The 27,853-nt window shown below is 37.5% G+C and overlaps 2 protein-coding genes and 1 long non-coding RNA gene across 6 annotated transcripts in view; 1 reads left to right on the plus strand and 2 right to left on the minus strand.

Moving 5' to 3' along the window:
- The window catches only part of jak1 (Janus kinase 1), a 34,183-nt gene extending 27,314 nt beyond the window's left edge, over positions 1-6,869 (minus strand). The window contains exon 1 of one of the 2 annotated variants that reach the window (XM_035414505.1): positions 6,593-6,869. Coding sequence is in view for 1 of the 2 variants with exons in the window: in XM_035414504.1 (XP_035270395.1) it covers positions 5,600-5,613 (14 nt within the window). In the remaining variant the exon portion in view is untranslated. Of the gene's footprint in view, positions 1-5,599; positions 5,704-6,592 lie in introns of those variants that run through there. The other variant, XM_035414504.1, reaches the window with a different exon arrangement.
- On the plus strand, positions 1,151-27,777 carry ak4 (adenylate kinase 4). Of its 3 annotated transcripts, none has more exons than XM_035414508.1 (6): positions 16,284-16,488; positions 16,880-17,040; positions 18,342-18,461; positions 21,699-21,871; positions 22,310-22,428; positions 25,340-27,777. In XM_035414508.1, the coding sequence occupies exons 2-6, from the start codon at positions 16,896-16,898 to the stop codon at positions 25,476-25,478; spliced, it is 696 nt and encodes a 231-aa protein (XP_035270399.1). In that variant the 5' UTR covers positions 16,284-16,488; positions 16,880-16,895; the 3' UTR covers positions 25,479-27,777. The 3 variants fall into 3 exon arrangements, with proteins under 3 accessions (XP_035270401.1, XP_035270399.1, XP_035270400.1); XM_035414509.1 differs by having other exon boundaries at positions 16,284-16,453; XM_035414510.1 differs by lacking the exons at positions 16,284-16,488; positions 16,880-17,040 and adding an exon at positions 1,151-1,217.
- On the minus strand, positions 12,334-15,610 carry LOC118225688. The gene is made up of 2 exons (XR_004764877.1): positions 14,920-15,610; positions 12,334-12,845 (listed from the first exon to the last, which is right to left on the minus strand). It is a non-coding gene; the product is annotated as an uncharacterized LOC118225688 (long non-coding RNA).
- Positions 27,778-27,853: the final 76 nt, after the last annotated feature.

Here is a 27,853-nt window from a genome sequence, read left to right on the forward strand (position 1 = left end):
CATATTCAAGTATAGTCATTTCCATTAGGCATTAGGTAAATACAGCTTTTTATTCACGGTTAATATATGTTCTGGCTGCGAGATCAGCAAATTAGCTACTGCAAGCCTTTAAGATGGGCTTTCCCCAAGTAAAATAACATGGCCTTTAAAGACTGAGAAAGGTACACAGTGTGTCTCTGTGGTTTTTTCTTTTAAAAACCACAAAGAAGAAGACATCTCTGGTGCTACTTCCTTTTTTTCACAAAGACAGTCATGAAAGGAAGAGGCTGCAGAAGATAATGCATGCTCTTCCTCAATAATTTACCATTTTAATGTCCTCTGGTTGAAGGTAATGCATATTACCACACACTGTAGCTCCATGTTGTTGAGCAAGAAGAACCAGCTCTATTCGCTGAGTACAGAGTGGTTCCTTTCTTAGGTGTCAGAGTAAGCATGACGCACCGCTGTGTATTGTGGCTAAGGTTGCGCCCATCAACTATACATCGAGTGATCGGCGATCGTCATGAGGGATCGACGAACTCTACGCCTAGAGCCGATTTAAAATAAATAAATAAATATGAATGAAAAAAGGAGAAACAGCGTGTTCACAGCATGTCCTTACGAGGTGCTGTTCCAGAAAGATAAACAACCTGAACAGCACACTCAAAAAGAAGGAAAAGGAGACTTTATGACATTAAAGTATTATTTAATTGCACATTAGGATGCGAACAACGCATTTTGCTCTTCGAAAGTATGAGGCCTATACATATTAAGATTTAGATCTCGACATCCAATCGATAATGCCACTGTGAGCAAAACACGGCAGGCGACTGCAGTGGCGCTGCTGGCGCAGCCGCCAGAGCTCAAAGCGGCTGGCCACTTCACCAAGAAATAGACCATAAGCCAAAATGAAATGGCACAATCTTGTACCAGAATGACTTGCCTAACATTTCGCAAGTGAAAGAAACTTGTTTGTTCCGCTGTCTAATTTAGATAATAATGTAAGACTTATAACTGAATTAGCGAATGATTTGAATTTGCCGACTAATCACTCAAATACTAATCATTGGCTGAGTCGGCAGGTGTGCATTCAATTAGCAAATGACTTGAATTTGCCAACTAATCAATGAAATACTAATCATTGGCTGCTGCGGCTTGTGCATTCAAAACCACGTGAGTTTACGTTTATGACCACAGCTTGAGACTTAAGCGTTGTGACTTCGCAACAGTGCTGCGCTGTGAGTATTTTTTAATTTAAAGAGGTTTACGGGAAAAAATTGAACCGGAACAGGCGTTCCCCCGTCAAATTCACTCCCGTTCGGCACAAAGACAGAATGCGGATAATAACTAGTCTAGTTAGTCAGCTAGGCTAATCGCTACCTATTGCTAATAACTTTACCGCAAAAGAAAGCTAACAGGTCTGCAAGTGGTACTATCTATGAAGTAGGTCTCCTATCAAATTCGGAATGAATAAACATGGCAACTTAAAAGTTGTCACTTGCTTTTAGTTAGGCTATGTAAATGATGTGTACATGGGTGACTGACAAATTCAGTTTTTTCTGCATATTCTCAGTCTTTATCGCTATCTTGTTTGTTGAGGTAAGTATAAAATTTAGGTAGTGCATGGAGTCATTTTAAAAATTTACGCATAAGGGTTTGGATTTGTTCAATTTAATCTCGTGAATGTGACTTTTGGATAATTAACATTAAGTGAGTAATATCATTTTCTTTCAATTTCTTATAGTTAATGATAGCAAACAATACATTTTCCAAACAAAGAGAGGAATCAGAGTTTATATTGTCTAAAATAAATTAGCAAAAATCTTTCCAAAATTTCATAGTCTGGCATGAATACAATCACAGAATAAGTGAAGGAGAGTTTCTGCATGAGCATCACACAAAGGGACCAATTAATGTTAATATCTTCCTTAAATTTTACAAGGAAGTGGTTAACAGGGTAATATCTATGGATGATTTTGTAACAAATTTCTATCAGGTATCAGATATTTAATTGGAAAGGTAAATTGCAAGCATTTTTCCACATAGTTGGACAAATAAGCAACAGTACACGGAATACTAACAATATCTTTCTGAAATAATGGACGTATATATCTCTTGTGATTTTCTTTTTTAATTCTTTGTAGATGGGACGCATATGCGACCATTGGAGTTTCAGCTAGACTGAACCAGTGATTGTTTGATTACTAAAACTGTCTCTGAATGAACTCTTTAAAAAAATCAATAGGTTTCCTTTTAAATTTCTTTAAGGAGCATTTATAACATCGGTATAAAATAGGTATTTGAAAAGAAGAGAGAAATTCTGAATAACTGAGCAACAGTTCATTATTTTTATTATATGGCTTTGTTGAATACTCGATTTTAATCGGTCACTTCAGACATTCTATGGTAAATGTTACTGAATAATGACCATTAATGTGGATAACAGACTCCATTTCTCAATATGCAGAAATCATCGGTCACTTTCAGAAAATCAATAATTGTGCTGTCATAAAATCCATGCGGCTGAAACTCCTATCAGTTCGTTATGATCTGATTGCAGAGGACAGTACAAGCTTTCTAATGGTATATGGAATGTTTCATTTGAATTTTATTACAAAGCGTGAGAGCTCCGTGTATCCATCTGAATTTTTTTCAACATGCCTTTGTGCTTTCAACCTTAACATTACGCAGTAATATACAAGCAATCGTCGCGGCGTAATTGTTTCTTTCCTTCGATTTTTGGAAGATTTTATTCATTTTGCCAACTCATCAGTAAGGCTCATGCAAACTCTTTGGGGAGTGAGTCAGAAAAACAGGAATCATGAAGTCTAGCTAGGATATATACAAACATATACATATTACGGTTTGTAACATTTAAATTATTTACATTGTCATATTTTTGATATTGCCATATTTGCATTGGTCGTAAGCTACATCTGTTAGCCTTTACTAATTATGCTCAGCACATTTGTATTGGAGGCTACTGGAATGGAAATGTACGGTGGCTCTGAAGTGCAAAACACAAAAACAAAAAGAAAACGCAAAAACTTTCGGCCCTAAGGTGCAGATGCAACATACAAAAACAAAAAGGAGTGGTCCTGAGGTGCAGATGCAACATACAAAAACAAGGAGTGGTCTTGAGGTGCAAAACATTTGCACCTCGGGGCTGTTCCTTTTTGTTTTTGTATGTTGCATCTGCACCTCAGGACCACTCCTTTTTGTTTTTGTAGGTTGCATCTGCACCTTAGGGCCGAAAGTTTTTGTTTTTGCGTTTTCTTTTTGTTTTTGTATTTTGCACTTCAGAGCCACCGTAGAAATGGCATGGGAAATACACACTCGAATTTACAGTATGCTGACTATGTGCTAGATAACGGTAACAATTTCAATTGGAATGATCATAATAGTAATGTCGTCCCATTCCCAAGCAACAGATTGAATTGAAGCTACACGTTTCATCTTAGCCTAGTAGGTGTTATAATTCTGTAAGGAATGTTGGCAGGACATTAATTAAAGAATTCATTCATTCATTCATAGGAGACTTCTGGTCGCACTGTAATTATGACAGCAAACATGGTACATGGCAAAAAATTGTAAAAATAATCTGTGGAAATGTATGCTGTTTGCAGATAAATAGTCCCTAACGAGAGCATTTATAAACTACACCTAGGATTGAGCCCTGGGGACACCACATGTAATGCCAAATCTCTTTGAGGAAAAATCATCAAGGGAGACATAATAGATCACGACCCAGTAGATGCCATCTGAATCAAGTTAAAACTCACTCAACCTGAAAATAATGACTTCATGGTCCACAATGTCAAATGCAGCACTAAGGTCTAGAAGTACCAGGGCAGAAATATTTCTATTATCTTAATTAACTCTAAAGTAATTAACTTTAATTATAGTTGTCTTGGAGCTGTATTTTCTAAATTTAGCAAATTCTGCTCAAATTTTGCAAATATGGATAATAATGCTAAATAAATTTTGTGAATTACACTAGATGGCTAATGTTAGTTAAAGTATGTTACCGAGCAAGCCTGTGAGCTAGTAGCTAAGAAGACTACTTAACTAGCTAGCTAGCAATTGTGAAATGGATAAATAACTTTAACTAGCTAGGTGGACACACATAACCTAACAGTTTCTCAGTAAATTCCAAAAGCTAGAAGGCAAGCTATTAGTTAGCTTGTTATCTAGTGACCTAATTTTTATTTCAGCACCCAGCAGAAAAAAACACATGCTAAAATCTTATGTGCTAACATACCTTCTTTAGCCAGCAATAAATTACATTAATAAACACACAAGTGCACAAGTTTCAAAGCGCACAATCATGTGATCGCGTTGTCTCCAATAAGGGGTCGATACAGCACAATGACACCGAAACCGGAAATTTTGCGGCCATAAAATGCTGGCCAAGTGTCTCACAAGTGCATTCTGTGGCCACAAAATGCATTTCATACTATGAAATATTTGCCAAGTGTCACAATAGTAGGCCAACATTTTGAGGCCATGAAATGCTTGTAGTTGTAATTAGTCTAATGTGCTAATTATATTTCTGCCATAATCATTCAAAATATATTTTGCACTGCTTGCACAAAATGCAAAGCAGAATTGCCATAAACAAGCGCGAATCCACAATAGCTACGACCGCACAAGCGCATGCATCCATGTGTGCATGCATCCACATGCATACCCTCACACAAACATGTGACCTCTTCTTTGGCTCATGGCCAACCTTTCCACAAAATCTTGTGCAAATCAGTGAATCCATTCGGAAGTTATGCGCCTTTTTGTGATGGGCCACACCCATCGCCACGCCCCCTCTTGGTCAATCGGCCTGAAAGTTACTCAGCTGTACCTTCCAGTCATGACCAACGTCAATGTCCATGCCAAATTTCAGCCTCCTGGGGCGAAAATTGTGGCTGCTACAGGGTGGGACACTTTTGTGAACCGACCGACCGACCGACCGACAGACAGACAGAGCTATAGAGCTGTGGTTGCAGCTAATGAAAACTGAGAATTTTGTCTAGGAAATGCAAAATCTATTATACATTTTGTACACGAAATACAAAGCATGTTTTACTTTTCATGCATGAAATACAGTATGTTGTTTATTCAGTTTGGGGCGTGAAATGCATTTTATGCACAAAATTTTAAGTTACATTTGGCACCCTGTATGAGGTATGATCAGTTAAGAAGAAAAGATTAAGCAAATCTGATATGATGATTATTATTGCGTAAGGAAATTCAGCTATTATTTTTACAGTGTCATCCAGTTAAACAATACTCCTCCACATTTCTGGAAACAAAGAGCCAAACTAGTAAAATCTATGGCTCCCATGCAATTCTAGAGATAATGGAAGAGATTAAACATTCCCTAGAAATCCACAGTAACACTATACATTCATACAGCTAAGAAGTTTGTCTCTCAGCGAAACTGAAATATCATCTATATTTTTGAGTGTTATTAACAGGCTTAATTACAAAACATTAATGCTTCTAGACACCCAAAATGTTAAACAATAACATTTCTTCAGCACAAATTCCACTAGCTCAAAGAATTAAATTTTCAGGCAATATAAAGAGTTTGTCCCATTCTGCAGGAGTTGAGAGCAGTACTCACATGCATGCATGCATGAAAATGTGATTTCTCTATCAACACAGGCTCAAGTATGCAGAACTGTCCACTCTCGACGTTGTGATGCTGAATTGTGTGATTGGGTTCTGCTTTTGACAGGTGGGAAATCCAGAGCTACTTATATCCTACTAGGTCCAACCCACCTTATGACACTATACTGACAGTTGAAATCATGCAGGGTCCTATATATTGAAGACATAAGCAAGTGGCCACAAGCCAAACTAACATTGCATTAAAATAAGTTGGGGGGGGTTGCATGTTAGTTCAGCCACTTCCCATTTACTATTTCAGTACACACAATATATCTCCCTCAAACACACAAAGGATGCCTTTGATTTGATCAAAGCTTTGAGTCAGGTGATTTGCTTTCATGTCAAAGTCTTCATCACATAGAGAAAATCCCCAGAAGGAAAATAAAACAACAGATGAGCACAGCACCCCAACATACAGAGACCAGCTTCAAAATGGAATTGATTCAGCTAAGGTCTTGTATTTGACCACTTATCAAATTTATGTTGGGCATTTAAAAACGTGTTTATTGTGGATGAAAAAAGTAGCAAATACCTGAAACACTCCCGTTGCACAAACACATTACCTTTTATACATGGCATGACACCAAAACAAACGTGGCATTCATACTTGGGCTAATAAAAGCCTTTCCGACTATTCACCACAGCAAATGGGACTATTTGGACAGTAGGCAGGGCACTGATTGGTTAAACTCGCTGTATATATTCCTAGTTAGAAAACTGAAGTTTTCTATGAATGTTACTAGCTAGCTTTACGTAAATGACTAGTAGCAATGCTGGCTAACTCGCTTCTGTCAGCTCCAAGGCCTGGCTAACACAGTATAGATTCCATAAGTAACACAGCAGGCTGCCTGGACCACATTAGCCGTCGCCGTTAAGAGTGTGTTGATAGCTGTAACGTTGGTTACCACAGATCAATCGCTATCAAGAACATATAAAAGCAACTTACCAAGCAAGTTAGCAAGCCAGCTAGCTAACTACTTCCGTAGTTGTTCATCGACAACTACCATATCCCAAGGAACCGTTCGCGATTCTAATAATGATTCGTTGGACAGAAATTATGAATATTTCAGTATTCAGATCCACCCATAGGCTGTAGATCCACCGGGCACCTGACAGTTAGTAATATATACCTAAAAGCTAAAGCTGTTCGGATTTTCTCACAGCGTGTGTTCTCTGTCAAAAGCAAGCTTCTATTCCCGAAAGAAGAGAACATGGCTTTGTCTTTGACAACGTTTATGATTGGTTCTTTTAGCCTTCAGTCTAACCGTACCAATCGTTTTAACCCTTCAGGGTTTGTTTGCTTTGTTAACCCTTGAACCGCGAGCTTCTCGCTGTTAGTCCTCTACTTTCAGGCAATTGCGTTGTAATGTTTTCATTAATTACATTCATTTAGTAGTTCGACTAATCGACTCTCCATTAAAAACTTTCTGATGCATATCAAGTTATACACAGATGTAGCCAGGGAATGGCGAAATCAGCTGCAATGGAATGAAACATGCAGGGCTGGGAGACGTGAACAGGATTCTTGCATGGTCATACAAATACTTGGTTTTGTTGTGTATGTGTTATGTATGTGTTTCATGGTTCTTACTTTTGTTTAACACTACTAGAAATAACTGTACAATTCTCACAGTTGTGCAGAAATGTTTATTGTGGCTTTGTGACTTTGATCCAGTATTGATTTAAATGTAAAATCCAACCTATTGATTCACTCAAAAGTTAATTTATACTAGATGTTGGAGCATTGCTGCTGAGATTTATTTCCATTCAGCCAGAAGACTATTAGTGCGGTTGTGCACTCACAATTGGCTTTCCAATTAATTAAGGTGTTGAATGGGGTTGAGATCAGGGCTCTGTGCAGGCCATTCAAGTTCTTCCACACTCTTCTCAACAAAACCATTTCTACATGGACCTTGCTGTGTGCCCGGGGGCATTGGCAATAGGAAAGGGCCTTCCCAAACTGTTGGGGAAACACAGAATCATCTAGGATGCTGTTGTATTCAGATGTGCTTTCACTGGAACTAAGGGGCCTAGCCTAAACCATGAAAAACAGCCACAGACCAAGTGGTGTCCAGATACGTTTGGTCATATAGTGTGTGAAAATAGTTTTGCTATATATGGTTTTGTTATCTTCTGACATTAGGTCGCTGCTGGTACAGAAATTGATGCTGTAATGCTGGATATGTCTGACACGGCTGGCTGCGGCCTTTCTACAAACTGCGGGCTTTCTAGAGTTGAAAGATTAAGACACAGCCTTGTTGGCTAATGACACACCCAGCAGTGGCTAATGACACCCAGCAGTGGCTCATGTGACTCTTATATCTGACCTTTCCCCCTAATCAGTGTTTCCTCCAAGCAACTTTTCACTATAGCAAGGGATGTTGAGTCTCCCCATTGCAAACTGCTCCTAGCTTATGTGCAGGAGCTTGTCTTTACAAAATACAACTTGGGGAAGTTTGAGTAAAGCATAATAGCCAAAGTTGTATTCCACCCAGGGAAGATTTCCAAATTTTTCTTTAATTTACCTACGCTTATGCAAATCAAACATACTAGTAAAGTGGGACTTCAACAAAGAGGAAAGAAAAAGTATTAACAAACAAAAAAAACAACAGAACATTTTAGCCTCACATTCTGTATTTTCTTATTTAATTAGGGGTTCAATTGCATATAGTTCATTCATTAATGAAGATTAGGTAGTACTTTTTTAATTATGAAAGCATTTTTTCAGTTCATAATTGACTTCAGTGTCCTTCAGGTAGGTGTGGTGGTAGGGTTCATGCAGTTGATGCTGTGCATTTCAGAGTAAGAATAAGCAACTATGTTTTGATTTATAAAAACTTTTTGCTTATGCTTGAAACGTGATTTGACTGTACCTCAGTGTTACAAAAGCCTATCATGGCTATATAACATATTGGTCTTTGTTTGTTGAATACTTCTTTTAAGAGCAAATAACCTGTTGTTAAACTGGATTATTATTGATGTCATTGTAAAAGCATGACTTTAATGCTTTAGTCTCTCAACAGTAGCAGTGCCAGTGATTATAATGGTAAAAATCTGGGATTTTTGGCATTTAATACAGCTTCTGTGTTAAACTCCCCCCACTTCTAGTTTATGCTTCACCCACTTCTGGTTTTTGTCCAAATAAAATAAATAATTTTGTTGGTTGAACAAATACAGATACAGATACAAAGTGGCATCTCCCTCCATGTATATGAGATTTATTTGTTAAGATTGGGAATAGGCTTCAGATTTAACTGTAAACACAAACAAAAAAGATCCCGTTTTCATTTTATAATTTTCAAGTTATTCAGTGACTTTAAAAATAACTAATATTAGGGCCATGTGTTGGAGGTGAACAAAAACTTTGATATTTTGAGCTACTTCTCTTCCATGGGGGAATGATTAATGCAATGTCAATATCAATGTTATGTAATGTCTAAATCTTACACTTTTTGAACTCTGTTGAACTCCCTGGTGCAGAATGGCACACATTATATGCCAGAGTGATCTGAAGCAACATTGTTGATATCAATGAGAAAGATACAATAAATGTATCATATTCTGAATACATCCAGAAAATACTAATTTGCTTCAACAAGTGCACTTGTTTATTTATTTTATATATACATAATTTGATATATTTGAAGATATATTGCTTCTTTAGTTGATTATTATATCAGATATAAAAAGAGCCTTCCAACCCTTTTGAAGATGTTCTCAGTTCTAAATTTGTACGAACTTAGTCAAGTTTTATATTTAACTTATACCTTCAAGTAGCACTCATGGCACATGTCAATGGGCATTTTAAATGATTACCAGAAAAGTGTGATTTGTGTGAACTTTGATTCATTATTTAGGCTTGCCTTCAACACATACCTCACCTGGAATCTGTTCATTTCACAAATAGCAGTAACACAGTGCCCTCTAAAATGATCCAGCCTTGATTTAAAAAAAAAAAATAAAAAAAAAAGAACTATAAAATGTTATACTTTAACAATGACTGAATGGAATTAATCAAAATACCACTTTAATAACAAATTATAATATATTTATTCCCCCCCCCCCCCCCCCCCCCCCCAAAAAAAAATAATATTCACATCCCTGTGTTTAGTACTTTGTGCCCCCTTCTTTTGTGAGGATAACACAAGTGAGTAATGTTCTATAGTGTTCTATGGATTGGTGAACATATTGAAGGGAATCTTTGACCGTTCCTCATTCGGGACCTTTCAAGCTCCTTCAGATCATTTGGTCTCCACTTGTGGACCCCCCTCTTCAATTCAAACCACAAATTTTTCAGTTGGGGTCATGTCTGGAGACAGTCATTGCAAAACAGTAATTGGTAGTCAGATAACCATTTCTTATTTGATTTTGAGGTATGCTTGTGAACATTGTCTTGCTGCATTTCTGGCCAAGTTTGAGTTTCCTGGCAGAGAGAACAAGGTTCCCGTGCCATTTAGCATACTTCAGGTTATTTATTTTTTTTGATTGCTCCCAATAGAAGTTTTTTTTCTGGAAACCCCTCTAAAAAACCTACTGTAATGTAGGAATTTTTGTTTGTTTGCAACCAACTCTTGGTTCACTAAAATCACTAACCCTTTTTTCATGTTTCTTCTGAGAGTTCTTTGCCTGATGGTGGTGGATGATGTGGATTTTATAAGTATAAGTGTTTTCCCCAGTGAAACAGGAAGCCATATATCCTTAAGTTTAGGATCAACTTTTAAAAATGTTATCACACATTTATGTTTGTTGGATTTTATTTCAAATAATTATTTTTATTCAGTACACATCTAAGTGTTCAAGGATACCTGATTGGCAGAAGCCACATGCCTCTCTGCCCTTAAAGCCAACATAGCCATCAGATAACAGAATGCAAATACAGTATATAAATAAACCTGACAACAAGGTAGACAAGAAATGGCAAATGCTACCTTGCATTCCTTGCAAGGTAGACAAGGAATGCAAACTTCAGTTAATGAGGTACATATGCATATGGAATTTGTAAAAATTTTGGCTGGTTCCAAATGTACGCACCTCGATTTAGAACTGACTGTTTATCATTATACTGTTTTCATGTTATAACAGTCTTTTGTAATTAAAATGTCAGTCTTGATTGATTTAGTGAACAAGTTCTCAATAATATTATGCATAACAGTATAAGACAGGAAGCTCTTTGGATGAGTGTTCTGATGAAGCAGATGTGCCTGTTCTAGTACATACAGAAATGAAAAAAACAGCTGAACTACTGATCAAAATGTCAACACGTCAGTTTCTTTTGTCCATTATGCCACCACATACTGCACGATTATTTTACCTTCCTGGAGGGACTTCCCTTCACCTGAAACCAATGAGTCAGTAACATTACACTGCCAGAAACAGTGGCCTGAAATTTCTACAGTAAATTTGTCTAAAAATGTCTATTATTGCCTTATAGCAAAATGACTCTCTTGCAAACTATCAGTGTACAACATACAGCTCCCACTTGCACTTCATGTTATGGCATAGTAATACAGTAAAAATCTGCATTTGTCATTGGTGTACACTGTGAAGATAAATAGCTCCCTCTGGTGCTTGATATTAAGATACAACCTAAATAAATGTATTTTCTTATGCTAATAACAAACATTAACATAATTCGTTTTTTCTGCTACTGTGATGTTTGGCACTATTATAAAAAGCTGAGAATGAGTATTAGAATGATTATAAATTTAATCTGTTTAATTACTGTTATTACTGGCTAATGAGTCCAGTTGGCACAAGGAGAGAGTGGTTTAAATATAGCAGTCCTTTTCTAAGTGATAGCAATGCAAACAAAGTCAATTCCTAATGAAAATAGATGCTGCTGCACAGGTGCTATGTTGCTGGTTCTGTTACAAGTATAAAAAAACAGGGAAAAAAACAGAAGGGAAAGTGGTGCACTAAACTTCCGCTTTATCGAATAAACGGTTCTTGTGTGTTTGAATAACTATGTGGCTTCAGTCAAAAGAGATCTAACAGGACATAATAAAGGGGATTGGTCTCCTATTTTTAAAAAGGGAAGCAGAACTGTTCACTTAGAACAAATGCTTAGTTCCCAGTCGTACAAAACAGTATGACTTTTTACCCTCTGCTTTTTATTTTTGCTTAATTGAAAAGTACTTTTTAAAAAATGGACCACTTAAAAACTAGTTTAAAAAAAAACTACAGGAGAGTATACAATATCATTTTATTTTTTCTGTAGATAAATATTCTGTTTTTCTTCTAAAACAATTGAGAATGAAGAGGTAGCTCTGTTGGAAATCAGAAAAACATTGCAATTTGCAAATCTGAGCCAGAGAATTGAATGCTCTACACATCATTTGGTTTATACAAGAGGATCCCATAACCAACATAGTAAGACGGAAGCATAAGTGACAAGACACTCAAAATGCTTGTGCAAACAACTGTTCTCAGGTAACTGCAATAAAATGCCTGTCTCAGGATTTGGCAGTGAATCACAATTAAAATGGACCCCATTCATTTATTTTAACCAAGTCCCACATAATATTTTTCCCCTCTGGTGGAGTCTCTAGAATATTTTGTCTTGTATTTCATTGTCTAATAAAAGTATTTTATAAGAAATGAGTTTTATTCATAAAAAATACAGAATTACCTGCCCTCTGCTTTTTTATGCATTTATAATTGTCACATGATGAGAGAATACAGGAAGGATATTTTTCAGTATAGCGGCTTTTAATAGGCAGACATTTTACAACAGTGGAATCACACAGTCATATAATAAAATGTACTGGCCATACATTTCAATGACAAGTTTGAGCACATATTACATTGCAACTTTTTATTTTAAACTGAAATAAATGTAATAAAAAACAGAAGTAACAAAACACTAAGATGTATTTGACAGTTATGACAGAATGGTTTTGTGCTTTTGCAGATATGCCTGTAGGGACCTTACACACCTATCACTGTAGAAGTTGAAAAAAAGAACCTTTCCCATATTTTGACATTTTACCAGAGAGGTCTAGGATACAAGCACCTGTGCTGTCAAGATGGCTGCCATCCTTCAGTTATCACAGTACTGTACCTTTAAGATGGACAGCATCAGCACTGTGATAACTGAACCAGGGCAGCCTGTCACATCAAGCAGTGCTTCAGCTCCTCTGCAATTTGGCAACTCAACACCAGCTTCTCGTACCATCCATCTTCATGACAGGTCAGCAGACCTATGAGAAACACGATCCAAGACATTAATACTGTGAACAACCTGGCAAGTTAGAAAAGTAGTTGGTGTTACTTTCACTAAACAAGTACATGGAAGTTAACAAGTGTCATTTATTCATTTACTGAAAATGCCAATGCCATTTCTGGCATGATTCTGGCATGATTTTAAAATCTATATTAAAATCTGTATAATTAAACAGGATATTATGCAACATACCAGTTTACATTATTTTATTTTTAACAAGAAGGTTTCATTAGACTGGTCATGACTGAGAGAGCAAATGATTGTATGGTCTACCTTAAATATCAGGGACTGTATTTCATACAGATATAGCAAATGACATATGATACAATAATAGCTGCTTCGGTAAACTACAGAACAACCATGCTTATATTGTAAAAATATGATACTGGCTTCCACTTTCCATGAGGGTTTTACTAATTGCATGCTTGTAGGTTTTAATGTTGTTCCCCCATCTTTTTCACTGATTTCTCAAATATATACTACTTTCCCAAAACAATATAATAATGCCATTATTATTATTATTATTTTAAGCCTGTAGTGCTAAACCCCTATTTGTTTTCCTATGATTTAATATTTATTTTTTCTCCGTGCATTTGCGCAATTTTCCGTAAGATGGGTATTAATCTTGAAGACTTGAAACTTGGCACTCATCACAAATGTGTGAAATCAAGACAACCTGGAATATCACTACAGTCGGCCACATGGGGTGCTATAATTAAAGTTCTAAATTATACCCCTTTTAAAGGTCATAACTCCCAGATGCTTTGTCCAAATCACTCCATTCGTGGTGTGAGTATTCCCTGGAGGCACTTGTGCATTAATGCCAAAGATCATGAAAGTATGCCATATTGGATTTTTTTTGCTAATTAGTATAATATGTGAAATTGCTTTTTGCTAAGGCTTTTTTGTTTCTTGACCGATTTGCACGAAATGTGGCACATAGTATTAGTGTAACCTACCTAAGCATACTTATAACTACGTATAAACCAGCTATATTGGACAATGAGACACCCAATCTGAAATTCATTATGTCCTATCATGTTAATGGTCATAACTCATTCACCATCATTCATCCAATTTCCACAAAACTTCCACTGATTTACTACGTGGTTATTGTTCTCAATAAGTCCCACTGGTTAATATTTCTCCAACCGTTAACCAATTGTTTTTCAATTCAGTGCCATCTATTTTTACGTTATCTTACATATGAACACGCTATTTGTTATACGAAAATGGAAAGGATGCATCATTTACAATCCACCAAATACACACGTCAGACTTGCGATTCTCGTGACTCCACCCTCAACGCTGATTCTTGTCCAGCAATCCAGTCGCGTAGCCAGCTAAAGTAAGCTCCTCCCATCACCGCCCCGCCCTCCGTTCTGACTGCTTCATGTAAACAACTTGATTAGTTCTATTTGCTATCTGTGGGGACTGATGCCAAATTTAATAAAAAATAACGTCTGCGCAACGTTCGTAAACTGACAGAATGACACCAAATGTAACACTTTGTTGCATTAAACCGCATTTATCATTTGTGTGCAAATAATGCGCAAAGACTTATTTTAAAGAATTCCAATGCCTTGGATGTATGCTACGTTCCTTAACAAACCACATACTAACGCGATAGCCAACCAGCTACATAAATAAAGTGTTATTTCTGCCTACCTTAAATGTTTGGAAATAATGTTAGATAGTAGCCTAATGTAGTTGGGAGACTTATCAGTGTTAACAAACGCGAGTTACAATCTCAAAAAAATAACAGACCGTAATATATAAAATAACTGTTTAGGCTATTTGCAAATGCCTTAAACCTGCCATAGAATATGGTCAATTTCGTGCGGTACTGCATTTCGAAACAGTCAGCTTTCAGTCCGTAGCAATGCATTTGCAAGTCTTGTTTTCAAGAACCCAAAAGCTAACGCCCAGCACGACACACACCCCTTTCAAGGCTAAAACAAACATGTCTAGACCCGCAGGAAGATTCTTTAAACGCGCTTTCTTTATTAGCTAACAAGCACATATATGCGACACGTATAAGCACACCTTACCCGCAGATTTTCTGTTTCTTCTCCCTGTTTACATGAATGTTTTTAATGACGCAGCAAGACCACATTGAACAACGTGATTGTCGCCATTTTTTGTTGTTATTGAAATCCCTTAGCCATGTGACAAAATAAAAAACCAAGCTTCCGGGTACAGCACTAGTTATAGCTATGTAAAAAAATCTACTACCTACATTTTTTTTCTTAGAGGTCTTTCTTTAAAATAGCATTTTCAGAACGCATATATAATTAAACGTGTGCACCATGCTCTGTAACAATCCGACACCGACATGCTCCCATATTCTACTCAAACATTAGGACCGCAAAACAGCCGAGCCGAGACAGCTTGTGGCTTCAGTAAACTAGCGCTAGTACGCTGGAAGATCCACTGCTTGGAGAGTAGATGCGCTGTTATTTTGACAGTTATATGCTGCACGGTCGTTGCTGCCAACAAGTGTGAAAGCGCTTGATTAGACAGAATAGAGCTCAAATGTTGAAGAGGAGAATAAAACGAGAAACCTATTTCGATAAAAACGTTGTTTCCATGTAGCCTATTATTATTATTGCTGTTGTTTTTGTGTTGATTATGATTAGTTTTGGATTGGCGTTAGTAGCCTACTCTGTGTATAGGCCCATGTTTGTCCATTCCTTTGACGGAATGTTTCTGGGGGATGTGCGTATGCGGGATTGTTCTAATCAGTGCTGATTGAAATGGTCCAATACAACTATAGGCCTTCAACTCCCAGAAGTGTATGGTTTAAAATAAGGCGATAGCGAAGAACATATTTATTAAGGGGACAAAAGCAAGACCAATGATTATTAAAATGTGAATCTTAATTTCTAGATTTGTTTGTCAATTGTGAAATGAAAACGGCTATAATTGTAGCCTACTTTCTGAATCGCCTTTTCTAATCTCATGAGCAAATGTGCAAAGCAAGAGGACACAGCGTGTCTCATACAGTTTATATTTTAGGAAGCACCAATAGGCCATTGCTTCGAACAGGAATACAAATGATGAACTAACTAATTAAGCATTTTAGAATGAGATGTTTCATGTTTACGTGTCGATTCTTACAAGCAGACTACGACGTGATGAAAAGTCAAATCTTGTGGAAACTTGCAAAATGTCTTCGTAACTCCTGATGTCCAATGTCTCAGGTTCAATACTCAAGACTGTTCCATCCCTCTAGTTTTGTAGTTTGTAACTTCAGACTGCTCAACGTGGAAGCATTATCTCTTGGGAGTAATTTTATTTACAGCATAAACAAGGGACACGAGAGAAAAAAACACCATCTACCACAATTCTGAGCGTTATTTCAGAATACATGCATGCGCACCACACTCCGCATTCTTGCCTGATGATGTGTAAGGGGGTGTATGTTGGGCGTTGGGACTGGTCCCCCATTCATTTTGCAAACAAAATACTTTCTTAAAGATACAGTGAGACAGTAATTCCGTGGGCGGAGAGTAATCTTTTGCTAACTTGGTCCGTAGCCTATGTGAAATTAAACACCATTTTGTCGAACAAACCAGAACGGAGGTGAGCTCAGGTTTGGTCTTGTTCTTCCCTTGCAGGTTAGCAAGACCTTAAAAAATACTTAAGAGCTTTATCTAGTTAGATAACGTATGTAAGATCTAAAAGTTAACAGTTGCTAGCCGACTAATTTTAATTTTAGTGGTTCTACAATCTAGCCAGTGTCGGACATAATTATCTATCTCTAGGTAAAATTATATAATATGTCTTAGCTTTGTATTTGTTCGTCTTTTTAATACTAAGAGAATAAAATTCCAGCAGGCTGGCAAAATACGTAGTTACGTGCTGTGGCTTTAAATGGGTAGCTAACTTGCCAAGTTAAATGAATGCCATGCAAGTTAGTGAAACAAATTATGTCAAAGTTTTAGCCAGCTAGCCTAATACGCTGTTTGTTCTTGTCTGTTTTCGAAAATGTTTAAATAATATTCTCAGGCTGATTCAAAAGGAAATGGCAAACCGATTATTGCGAGCCGTCATAATGGGTCCTCCAGGCTCAGGAAAAGGAACTATCTCGGAGAGAATTGCGCAGAGTTTTGGCCTCAAACATCTGTCCAGTGGCGACTTCCTACGGGATAGCATTGCTGCAAACACCGGTATGTCTGTTCTCAATTGGCTGCTTCAGTCGGTGCTTTTCATCCGTTCATAAAATCCATTTCTGCACGCGGCTTTAATGTAACGTCACAATATAAAGCTTACATTTTTTTCTTTGATGTGCTGGTTAAACTATTTCCCAATCAATCCAGCTACTTAGGCTCTTCCATGTAATTAATAGCTTGCAATTCGCCTAACTGGCCAAAGGACAAAAGCGCGTGAATACCGTAGGCTTTGCATTTGAGTTATGTAGCTGTGAAATGCAAAATAAATAAATAAAATTTAAAAATGAGCTAGCTGAACTGAACATTTCTTTAAGATTTAATGGACGCCCATCCTGGTTTGATGTTATCTAGCCATCCGGGTAACAGGTCCTGGGCGAAATCTGAAAAGTGTAGCTCAATGAGTTGCAAGCAGGCATTTAAAAAAAATGGCCAATAACTATCCGAGGGTTCAGATGGGGTAGCGATCACGCTTACTGCGAATTGTGTGATATACAAGGGATGTTTTTTAATGTGCTAGTGAGCCACAATGTTACGCAGTGTTAGTTTGCAAATTTACCTTTTAAGAATATAAACTCGTATAAACGTTTTTTCTCGCTTCGACTTGTCTGCCGTGTGAAAGAACGATGCCTTAAAACGTGTTCAGTTTTACACGTAAACAAAGGCATGGCTATCATTTGTATGTTAGACTGTGATTAATTTATTCTTGGTAACTTCTCTTCGAGCGATAAGCAAAAACACATGGCAATGTTTACAATATTAAATAGGGACTGCGCTCCTCCGATTTCAGGGAACAGTCATTGACTGAAACCATGATTCAGTGTATCTAAAGTCCTGCTTGGTGCTTATTATTGCAAAAACAGGTTAAGGTTTATTAGTATTCTGTGACACCCTGTAAATTTATATGTAAAATAGTGAACATTATAGAATGTATATAGCTATAACAAATGCACTTTTCTTTGTGTGTTCAGTTGTTTAACATGCATGCCGTTTCTACCATTCCTAGAAGAGCACATGTTCTTGTATTCTGTGACATGAATAAGGTAATTATTGATCACTTGGTTTTGGATTGTGTGAAGATTAGTTAAAGCTGACCCATTTAGAGAAAGCAGGGGAATGCTTGACGGTTCTCAGCTGGTGACCATGGATACTGTACTGCACTGTATTTCACTGTTGAGTAGCTCCCCCCTCTGTGCCATCCATTCTCATCCTGCTACCCTCCCTGTCTCTCACTATTTGTGTGTGTTTACTTATCCACACACACATGTGTATATATGATGTCTTTCTCCCCCTGCCTATAGAGGCTGGTGTTATGGCGAAGGCATGCATTGAGAAGGGCCTTTTGGTTCCTGATCACGTCATGACACATGTCGTGCTACCGCGGCTGGAGCAGATGATCGGACACAGCTGGCTTCTGGATGGTAAGTCAATGACAAGTCATCCTCTATGCACAGCATTGCACAAGACAGACTTACAGAAGTGTCTCAGCATTTAAAAAAATAGTGTAACTGCATTCAAACGATGCATATATTTTGCCTCAGTTCTGTTGATTTCTTTTAAATTAACACAAAGATTTAGTTTCCATGCCACAGTTACCTAGATAAAAAAGTAAGAGAGCTTAGCATCTTAAAACTTTAGCATAACCTTATGAAATGGCAGGCCACTCAAAATAAAGCTTTATACAAGCAATCTACTCTGAGCCAAGGTGAATATTATAAAGCTAAAATGGCATGTCTAGTTTAAAAGCTGTGGGAGTTGTACTGTGCAGAAAATTAAGGCGGAACGAAAATAATATTAAGAAGTTTGCTGTAGGGAACTTTCTCAACGGTAGCAATGTTGAGAAAGCATCTTGAAAATCACAACACCTGTTGGCTCTGTCCAGAGACACACACCCACTCTCCTGCTTCTCCACACACCTAATTGTGAATGTGCATCAACATTTCTCGCTACGACTCCCAGGGATTAAAGGGGGGAAAATCTCATGATTGAAATTTATTCCCCACAAAGTTCTTCTTCTTATTATTATTATTCATACTATGTACTGTACATGGGAGGAGAAATACTTTACCCCAGGGCAAGTTTATGTGTGAGAAATTTTCTCAGATGCACACACTCCTTCATTTTAAAATAGCCCCATATTAGAGGTCTGCAACCTGACCCGAACCCAACGGGATCCAACACTCTGTCTGTCTGGTTTCAGGCCGAGGTTTGGGTCGTTTTTTTCACATACAACTTCGGGCTTCATTCAGGTTCGGTTTTGTTTTCTATTAAGTGAAAATTCATTATTATTATACATTTTAAATGCATTTGTATTTGATAAAATAAAATTTGTTTTGCACATGGGCAGCACAGTGGGGCAGTGGGTAGCACTGTCGCCTCACAGCAAGAAGGTTGTGTGTTCGAATCTCGACTTGGGGCCTTTCTGTGTGGAGTTTGCATGTTCTCCTTGTGTCTGTGTGGGTTTCCTCTGGGTACTCTGGCTTCCTCCCATAATCCAAAGACATGCAGGTAGGCCGATTGGAGACCCTAAATTGCCCATAGGTATGAGTGTGTGAGTGAATGGTGTGTGTGCCCTGTGATAGATTGGTGGCCTGTCCAGGGTGTATTCCTGCGTCTCGCCCAATGCACTCTGGGATAGGGTCCAGCACCCCCCACGACCGTGCTCAGGATAAGCAGGTATAGATTATGGATGGATGGATGTTTGGCACACGCGCACTCTCTTTCTAGTACATGTCAACTTTGCAGTGGATGAAATTAGGCTAAATGAAAATTTGCGAAGAGAGAACTTCAACTTCTTAAAATGAGTCGGGAACGACTTTGTTGTGTAAATATTATGAGCTCTTTGTGACAACAGATAAGCTACTCACTAGTCACGTGCAGTGTAGGGATTGCAATGCTGTTTTGACCTATGATGGCAAGTCTGACCTCACTGAATTTAGAGATATCGTCCAAGAAATAGCAGAAAATTTACTGGCAGCGAAGGCACTTGTGATATATGTTGGCTAAAGGAAACTGGTGTGGTAAATCAGCTGACAAAAACTGGATGTGTACTGTACAGTGCTTGATCACTACTAACCGGCAGTTCATTAGCCTATCACACTGCTCTGCTGATGGGTCACCGTGCCTTGCGGAGCAATGTAGCTGCTGTTTACTATCACATATGGAAATAAAACATAGCCAGTTGTAGTATGATAATTATTGCTATAACTCAAGCATATAGCAGCTGAGCAAATCTGTTTGTGAGCGATTTTTTGGTTTTGGGTTAGGTTCGGTTTTTAAATTTGGCTGTACCAGTTTGGCTTAGTCGGGTCAGGTCTCAAGACCTCAGGTACAAGCTGGGTTTGGGCTTAAAAGATTTATGGAACCAAAATGGAACTGGAATAGGAATAGGCTATTTTAGCTAAGCAAAGATGAAAAAATAACTGTCACTCTGATTGCATTAATTTTAGCTTACAATGCAATCAGAGTGATAGATCTTTTTTCATCTTTGCTTAGGTAAAATATGTACACTTCCGTTTTGGTACTGGTGTAGTTTCACATGTGCACATTTCTTCCTTAAAATGGATAATTGTTTTCCACAACATCTGTTAGCTCTAACTTCCTAAAAATGCTAACCGGAAAGGCATGCCTCGTAAATGTAGTTATTACGTAAAACCAAGCATGATCTGATGAAACATTGTTGGGGAAACTACTCCCTGGGCCTTAAGAACAGATTAAAACAAGCATGGGTTCACAACTTAAGTTCTTAAGTTGTGAACCTGAGAGCAGTTATGAAATAACTTTAGGGCAGTGGCTATCAATATCTAATCTCTTGATGAATTAAGGCTGCTGAACACATGTTTTTCTTCCGCAATAGTGTGGATTGGTTAAACTTGTCTTAACACATTGTAGGTTTGGCTTGCTGCCATTTGCTGTCAGTAAACTCCATTCAATATACCGTAAAAGCGCCTAATTTAAAACAAGTAGCAGCGCATTACAATCCAAAGCTGGTTATTATTGTTAGAACAAAAACCAGCAGCACACAGTGGGCCCTGTGAACTGGTATTGAGAAATACTGCTTTAGGGCACATTGCATTAGCATTTTTATTTTTAAAAGATGTCAGAAATGCATGTTTAAATACTCAGTCAGTATCCATTGTATATTAAACCCCTTATAACCCAATGGCTATGAAATTAGATGCCAGCATCTAAAAGGACATTGTCTGAAATTATTTCTTTTATCGGTCATTCAAGGTGCAGTGTTATAACGCGTATACCTTTTTAAACCTTAGACTCTTCGCACTTTTATATAAAAAAAAAAAACGTTTCAATTGTTAAAACCACTAGAGATAACAAAAGAAATAACAAGGCAGTCCGCATCTCCAAAGCAGGGCTGAAATTTTACTGGGTAGCAGTGTAGTATATGGGTAAGGAGCTGGTCTTATAACCTGAAGGTCACAGGTTCAATTCCCTGGTAGGACACTGCCGTTGTACCCTTGAGCAAGGTACTTAACCCGCATTGCTTCAGTATATATCCAGCTGCAATATAAAAAGTTGTGTAAGCCGCTGTGGATAAGAGCATCTGCTAAATGCCTGTAATGTAATGAAACACCCCATGTAATTGTCTGTAATTAAGATATTTTAAATGGTACATGTCTGTTCCTGCTGTGCCCATCCAGGGTTTCCGCGAACACTAGCGCAAGCCACTGCCCTGGAGAGTGTGTGTGAGTTGGACATAGCTATCAGTCTGAATATTCCCTTTGAGACACTGAAGGAGAGACTAAGCGAACGGTGGGTTCATCCAGCCAGCGGGAGAGTGTACAACATGGGGTTCAACCCACCTCGTGTCCAGGTGAGCTTCTTCCTTCCTTTGTGCGTTCAGAAAAACACCAAAAACATTAGTGCTGACTTTTCTGCCAGATGATGTGTAATTTGCCATTGTGTTAGGAGTCAGGGCTGGTTTTAGTTAGCATTAGTGACTGTTCTGATTGATCAGACACTGTCATCTGCCAGTGACTGCTGTGTGGACTGCAGAGGAAGCTGCCGGAATGTCATGTGATTACATCTGTAATTGAAATAAAGCAAAGTGTAGATGATAATTCATAAACAAATACCAAAAGTGCTACCCAAATGGTTCCTCATAACTGCCAACACTGAACATTTATGTCCTGGGGTACTTTTGCTAATGCACCTCACTCCCTCATAGTAAATGACTTGCTTGTTCATGTCTTGTGGATGTAAAATTGGAACGATGTTGAGTTTTTGCTAAATTTGTCTCATGTCTTATCAGGGTGTGGATGACATCACTGGGGAGCCCCTGGTCCAAAGTGATGGCGACAAGCCAGAGGCAGTGCTGAGCAAACTGCGACGCTACAAAGACATCGCCAAGCCCGTTATAGACTTTTACAAGTGAGTTTTAAGGCTGCTGTATATCCAGGCTTCTCAATACAACCTCCTTAGTAGATGAGTCTATCTGTGTAAGTATATCTTTCACATTTTACGTCTTGAACTTGTTCTGGGTTGATTTATTTTAACAAAGGGTGATATAAGGTTCAGCACAATGTTTCTTTAAGGCCTTCAATTCTGGTCATAAGTCCAAAGCCCAGTCTGGCTCAACTTACTAAGTACGCACAAAGCTTAAAAATTAAGCTTTTTGACTTGCTACAGGAGATGGAACACTTTTTAGTCCTGCTAACATATTATTTCAGCAAAGTTCATTACAAGATGAGTCCTTCGTGCTTGGGAAAGTTTTACGTCTGGAAGTGACAAGTGCTTTGTTATAACTGTGTTTGATGTACTAGTTTTTCAAGGAAGCTTATTGAACTCCTGAAACTGATTGAATATACCTTTATAGATTACTAACAGAACTCTTCTTATTATTCTTAATGCAGATTTAAAAGCGAAACACAAGTTAACACCAAAATGTCACATGAATGCATGCATGGATATTATGCTGGTTTTTCAACACATATTTGTACAGCATTTATACTAAACTGTTCTCTCTAACATAAGACTAGACACTTATATTTATATGTTATATTTATTCACAATTTACAATTTAGTTGTTTAGCAAGCGCTTTTGGCCAAAGCGATTTACAGAACTGCTTTTCACGAGACAACCACAAGTTCATGTCCACACATCTATATATCATAGTGTACTTTACTACCACATTATCTCAAGGATGCCTGAAGATCTGTTTGAATTCTAATTTCATAATCAGGTATACAATATCTGCTTTGGGTGTTTGTGTTTGCGTGTACTATAATCGCATAAACTTGGGCATGGCCTTGTTTTCAGTTTTGGCACTTATTTTGATCTGCTGTGTTCCTTGGAAATGTTGGTAACTGATGCTGTTTTATTTACACAAAATTTTCTATATTTCACTCTGACTCCATGCTTCTGTCTTTATTTAATTTTTTTGGTCTGTGCCACAATTTGCTTTAGCTCATGATTTGCATATTCTGTCATTGAATGTGCGTGAATGTTAATATTTTGGCTGCTGCACAAATTTATATGATTCTCAGGCTTCTGAAAGAACAGTCCCAGCCTATTTTCATTGTTTAATGATCAGTTTAAACTTATAGCCAATACAATGCAGGCTCCACCTAAAATATATCAAAAGAGTGAAAATAATACAGAACTAAAGGCATGTCAACTGTCAGGAGACCTTGTACCTTATTCTCACTGCTTTGATTTGGTTATTTAATAACAAATGTTGTGTAGGTTTTGTCCCAGTGTAACTCTGTAGCTGTGTCTGTGCATGTGTGTGTGCCTGCGTGTGATGTGAAAACCTGCAGTATGTCTGGGATGTGAGTAAGAAAATCTACTGCATGTAATATAAAAGTACTGCTTCAAGCCATGTATGTATATCAAATGGCCCTTAACACTTGTTTTTTGCCCCCCACTGGTTGTCACCCCTTTATAAAACAGCAGGTCTATTTTGGCATTTTAGGTATAAACTTTGAAGTTACGCCCTGTGGTCACTTGCTGACATCAAAGATTTATATGGTCCTTTCCAGTCTGACATTTATCAGATTTCTCTTGCTTTGTTATTTGAACTAGTGAGAGTAAAGGTCATTAGCTTACACTATGCGTTACTTGTAGTTGCTAGTAGTTCACACTCTGAACAAATGCCTTTATAGGTAGATATTTTAAAAAATTGATCATACGTTTGTGTGTGTGTGTGTGTGCATAAATTTTAGTTCAAGCTCAAGCTATAGTCAAGCTATATTTTGAGTGCCTTGTGTGTGCAAGTACAGAAGAACAATTTCTGTGCTTGTTGAAACAGGATTTGTGAAGTGCTGAACGCATTGTGTTCTCTTTATTCATATGTATGTACCACCCTGAGATGAATGTAGTTGGTTTCCTTTGGATGCAATATTTGCATCCTCATATGTTGTTGTTATTGGTGCAAAAGCAAAAAATAAAAATAGACATTTGTCTTTAATTCATATTAAACAAATACAAACAAAACAAAAAAATTAACATGCAGTGCAGTCTGTAAGTATTTGGACAGTGACACAATTTTTATTGTTTTGGCTCTGTCCTCCAGCACATTGCGTTTGACATGAAACAGTGAATATGGGGTCATTTAAGGGTATTTAAATCCGCATAGGATGGTCCATGTTGGAATTACAGCCCTTTTTGTACATAGGGGACCTAATAGTCATTGTAGCTGTAGATACAGCTGTGTTTTCCTGCCTTATATTGAGGCTGAGATTGAGAGTGCAATTAGGCGTTTTTACAGAAACCTAAGACTAAAATAAATGGCACCTCATTGTGATAATTGTGATTGGATCTCTTGATGATGACAGTGAGACAGGATGTCAGATTTAGAGTATTATGCAAAAGATTGTACATCCTACAACACAATGTGTGTTATTCTCGAATTGATTCTTGACGTTACAAATGTGTTTTGTAAGGCTGCCCCTTTAAATTGATCTCAGTGGGATTTTATTGCTGGTTTGAATAAAGCATAAACAAATAGAAATAAACAGTGTAGGCATTTGTCACAACCAGTCACTATTTACCTTGTCAACAAATAGAGGATTCACTACTGTCAGAAATAATTTAAGCTGTCGATCCATGTACAGTAAGTATTAATCAAGACTCGTCCAGCTTAGCCTTGCCTGTTTGACAGGAGAAGGTTAGTGGGTTTTGTGGATGGGGCACTTGTTCAAAACAACTTTCAGCATAAGGTCAAGCCGTTTGTTGGTTTAAAAACTCATCTGGAGGCCTCATTCGTATTTGGTATGGAAGTCAGTTTATGTGGCTCACTTGTATTGAATCCTGATATCAGCCACTTATTTTTGTTAACAGGAAGAAAGGCATTTTACACTCTTTCTCGGGGACAGAGACTGATAAGATATGGCCCTACATCAGCTCTCTGGTCAGTACTAAGGTCCCTGCGGTCCAGGCCAGTGCACAGACCAAGCCACTGCACACCCACCAGGGCTGAAGGTATTCTGCAAGGATGTGTTCCATGAAGGAGGCTCGCTATGTGGAAGCATGGAGAGGACTGTCCGCTCAGTTCAATTCAAAGCCATCATCCTCTGACAGCTTTACATGTATTCAGAATCTAGAAGCATACACTTTATGGATTGTAGTGTTCAGTTAATTTGGAACCATGCATTTTAAGTCTCTAAGGGTACTATCCAGTCAAGTATCATAGTATTTTAAATCCTTACACAGAGTAAGAACAAGTTAATGTTCAAAAAGTTAGCAGATTTCCCCCTTCTTCCTCCCTCTGTTTCTCTCTCTCTCACACACACACAAACACATACATGCCACCTTTTCAACCATGTAAATAGTAATTCCTTTCATTATGAATTTTAGAGAGGACATTTCAAAATGCACAACTTTGTCTGCTATATAGCCTACAATAAAATTGGTAGTGGGGCCATTTGTGCTGAAAAGGTTAAACTATAAATGTTTGGCAAGAGTGCACTTCGAGTCTGATTGTGGAGAATGGATGTCTGTGGTCTTTCAAATATTGTTCTTTTGTGCTTTAATTTTAAGCAGGATATTGAAAAGTTCAGAGAATTGAGTTCAGAGAATTCTTTGGAAAATGTTGCAAATGCTGACCAAAGATTATATTCTGGACAAGGAAGATAACATTATTTTGTGGGAGAGGCATTTATGTGTGATATGTTTTATGAAAAAAACACTGAACATGTTGTCATTGTCAAAACAAAACTACAAAACATTGAATTATAAGGAACATCAAAAAAGTTGTCATGTTTACTAATATAACATTATGACATAGCATTTGGGTTTTCAACTCCAACTTAATTATTTGTAGAGTTATAAGACATAGTAAACAGGGTTGGACGAGAGCCTTAAAGGTCCAGGAAACTGATTCAAATTCAACATTAGCTATCTTATAGTTAAACCTGCAGATCATTCAGTATGTAATAACCCATAGCTACTGTACCCAGTTGACAACAGTCTCAAACTCTGAGCATTATACCTAGATAAAGCAAGGCTTTGATTTCACATATCTACACTTGAAAGCAATTTAATTATCACTAGCTAAAGGTAGGCCTACTTACCGATCCATCACACTTTTGTTCTGCGACAACCAGAAGTATCACTAGCAGCAACTATTCGGATGGAGGTGAAGGGACAGAAGTAGCTTTGTAACAAAGCCATATTGTTTTGTAAATAGTTGGTGAAATTCTTGTGAAAATGGACACTACAAATATTAACTGTTGGGGTTGTTGCAATATTGCAGTACCTGTGGGCCTCCAGAAATGAAACCCATTTCTTATGGGTCTCTTCATTTTTGAACCAGAAAAAAGAAGAGTCTAAGAATCGTTGCATTTCCAAATTGGCTTGTGGTAAAAAGTGTGGCAAAAGGATCGTTCACATATTACAATTTAGAAGTAGAAAGAATTTCACCGGTCTTAGCATTTTAGTGTTATACATTGTACCCAGCTAACCGCCGCCCACTGAAACCCCCAGGCGTTTAGTTAAGGGGGGAGGCAAGCCAATTTCGCACAGGCTTTACTGTGTTTTTTTGTTTTTTGTTTTGTTTTTTGTTGCAAGAATCATAAAAAGTATTTCTTGGCCATTTGTGAATGCAGAAAAATATTGAAACACATCAGCAAAGAATTCACAGATTTCAGTTTCCTGGACCTTACATATGTGTAGAACATTTGAAAGTTTTTTGTGCTGACAGTATGGTAATATGGAATACTAAGAATGCTCTTTTGTTGTGTACATTTTAAAATATTTGTGTAGGTTCCCTATTGTAAATTAAGTAATCAGACACATTTGATAATTGAAATGAGAGCAATGGCATATTATTGATATTTTAAAAAATTATTAAGATTAAAGCTGAAGATGAACATTACAAATGGAATGCTGGTTTTAGGAAATTGTATGTATGAACGTATAGTATAAAAAAGTAGTGTTGAATTTATTTGCACACTAAATTGGGTAATTAAATACATATTAGAGAAGAGAGCAAAAGCTTATTTGTTGGTTTCTGTATTCCTTATGACAGCTGTTCATTTCCCAAGTGCAGTTTTGTTGAGAGTTGTGTGGACTATTATCTCTGACACAACTGGAAAGCTATTATATATAGTGGAATGTAGTACACAAATGTCTCTCCTGTGCAGGTTATAAAAATGTTTTGTGTTCATTCAGCACTTAGGTGATAGGAGGAAAAGATATTACATCCTCATAGACGAATAGTTAGCATTTTTATGAATAGTTTCCATAGGCCTCTATCATGTGCAATGCTATAATCATTTGTTTTCAAGTTTTCTTATGAAATTATTTTGCCATCCTACTGCATTCCAAAAAATAAATAAAATTATTTTCTCAAAT

The sequence above is a fragment of the Anguilla anguilla genome, chromosome 4 (assembly GCF_013347855.1).
Source record: "Anguilla anguilla isolate fAngAng1 chromosome 4, fAngAng1.pri, whole genome shotgun sequence".
NCBI lineage: Eukaryota > Metazoa > Chordata > Actinopteri > Anguilliformes > Anguillidae > Anguilla > Anguilla anguilla.

Excerpts from the sequence above, each read along its gene's own strand:
- ak4 (XM_035414508.1), top strand. The coding sequence starts at position 16,896 with ATGGCAAACCGATTATTGCGAGCCGTCATAATGGGTCCTCCAGGCTCA. Across the intron at positions 21,872-22,309 it reads TCAACCCACCTCGTGTCCAG|GGTGTGGATGACATCACTGG; the intron begins GTGAGCTTCTTC and ends ATGTCTTATCAG. Across the intron at positions 22,429-25,339 it reads CCCGTTATAGACTTTTACAA|GAAGAAAGGCATTTTACACT; the intron begins GTGAGTTTTAAG and ends TTTTGTTAACAG.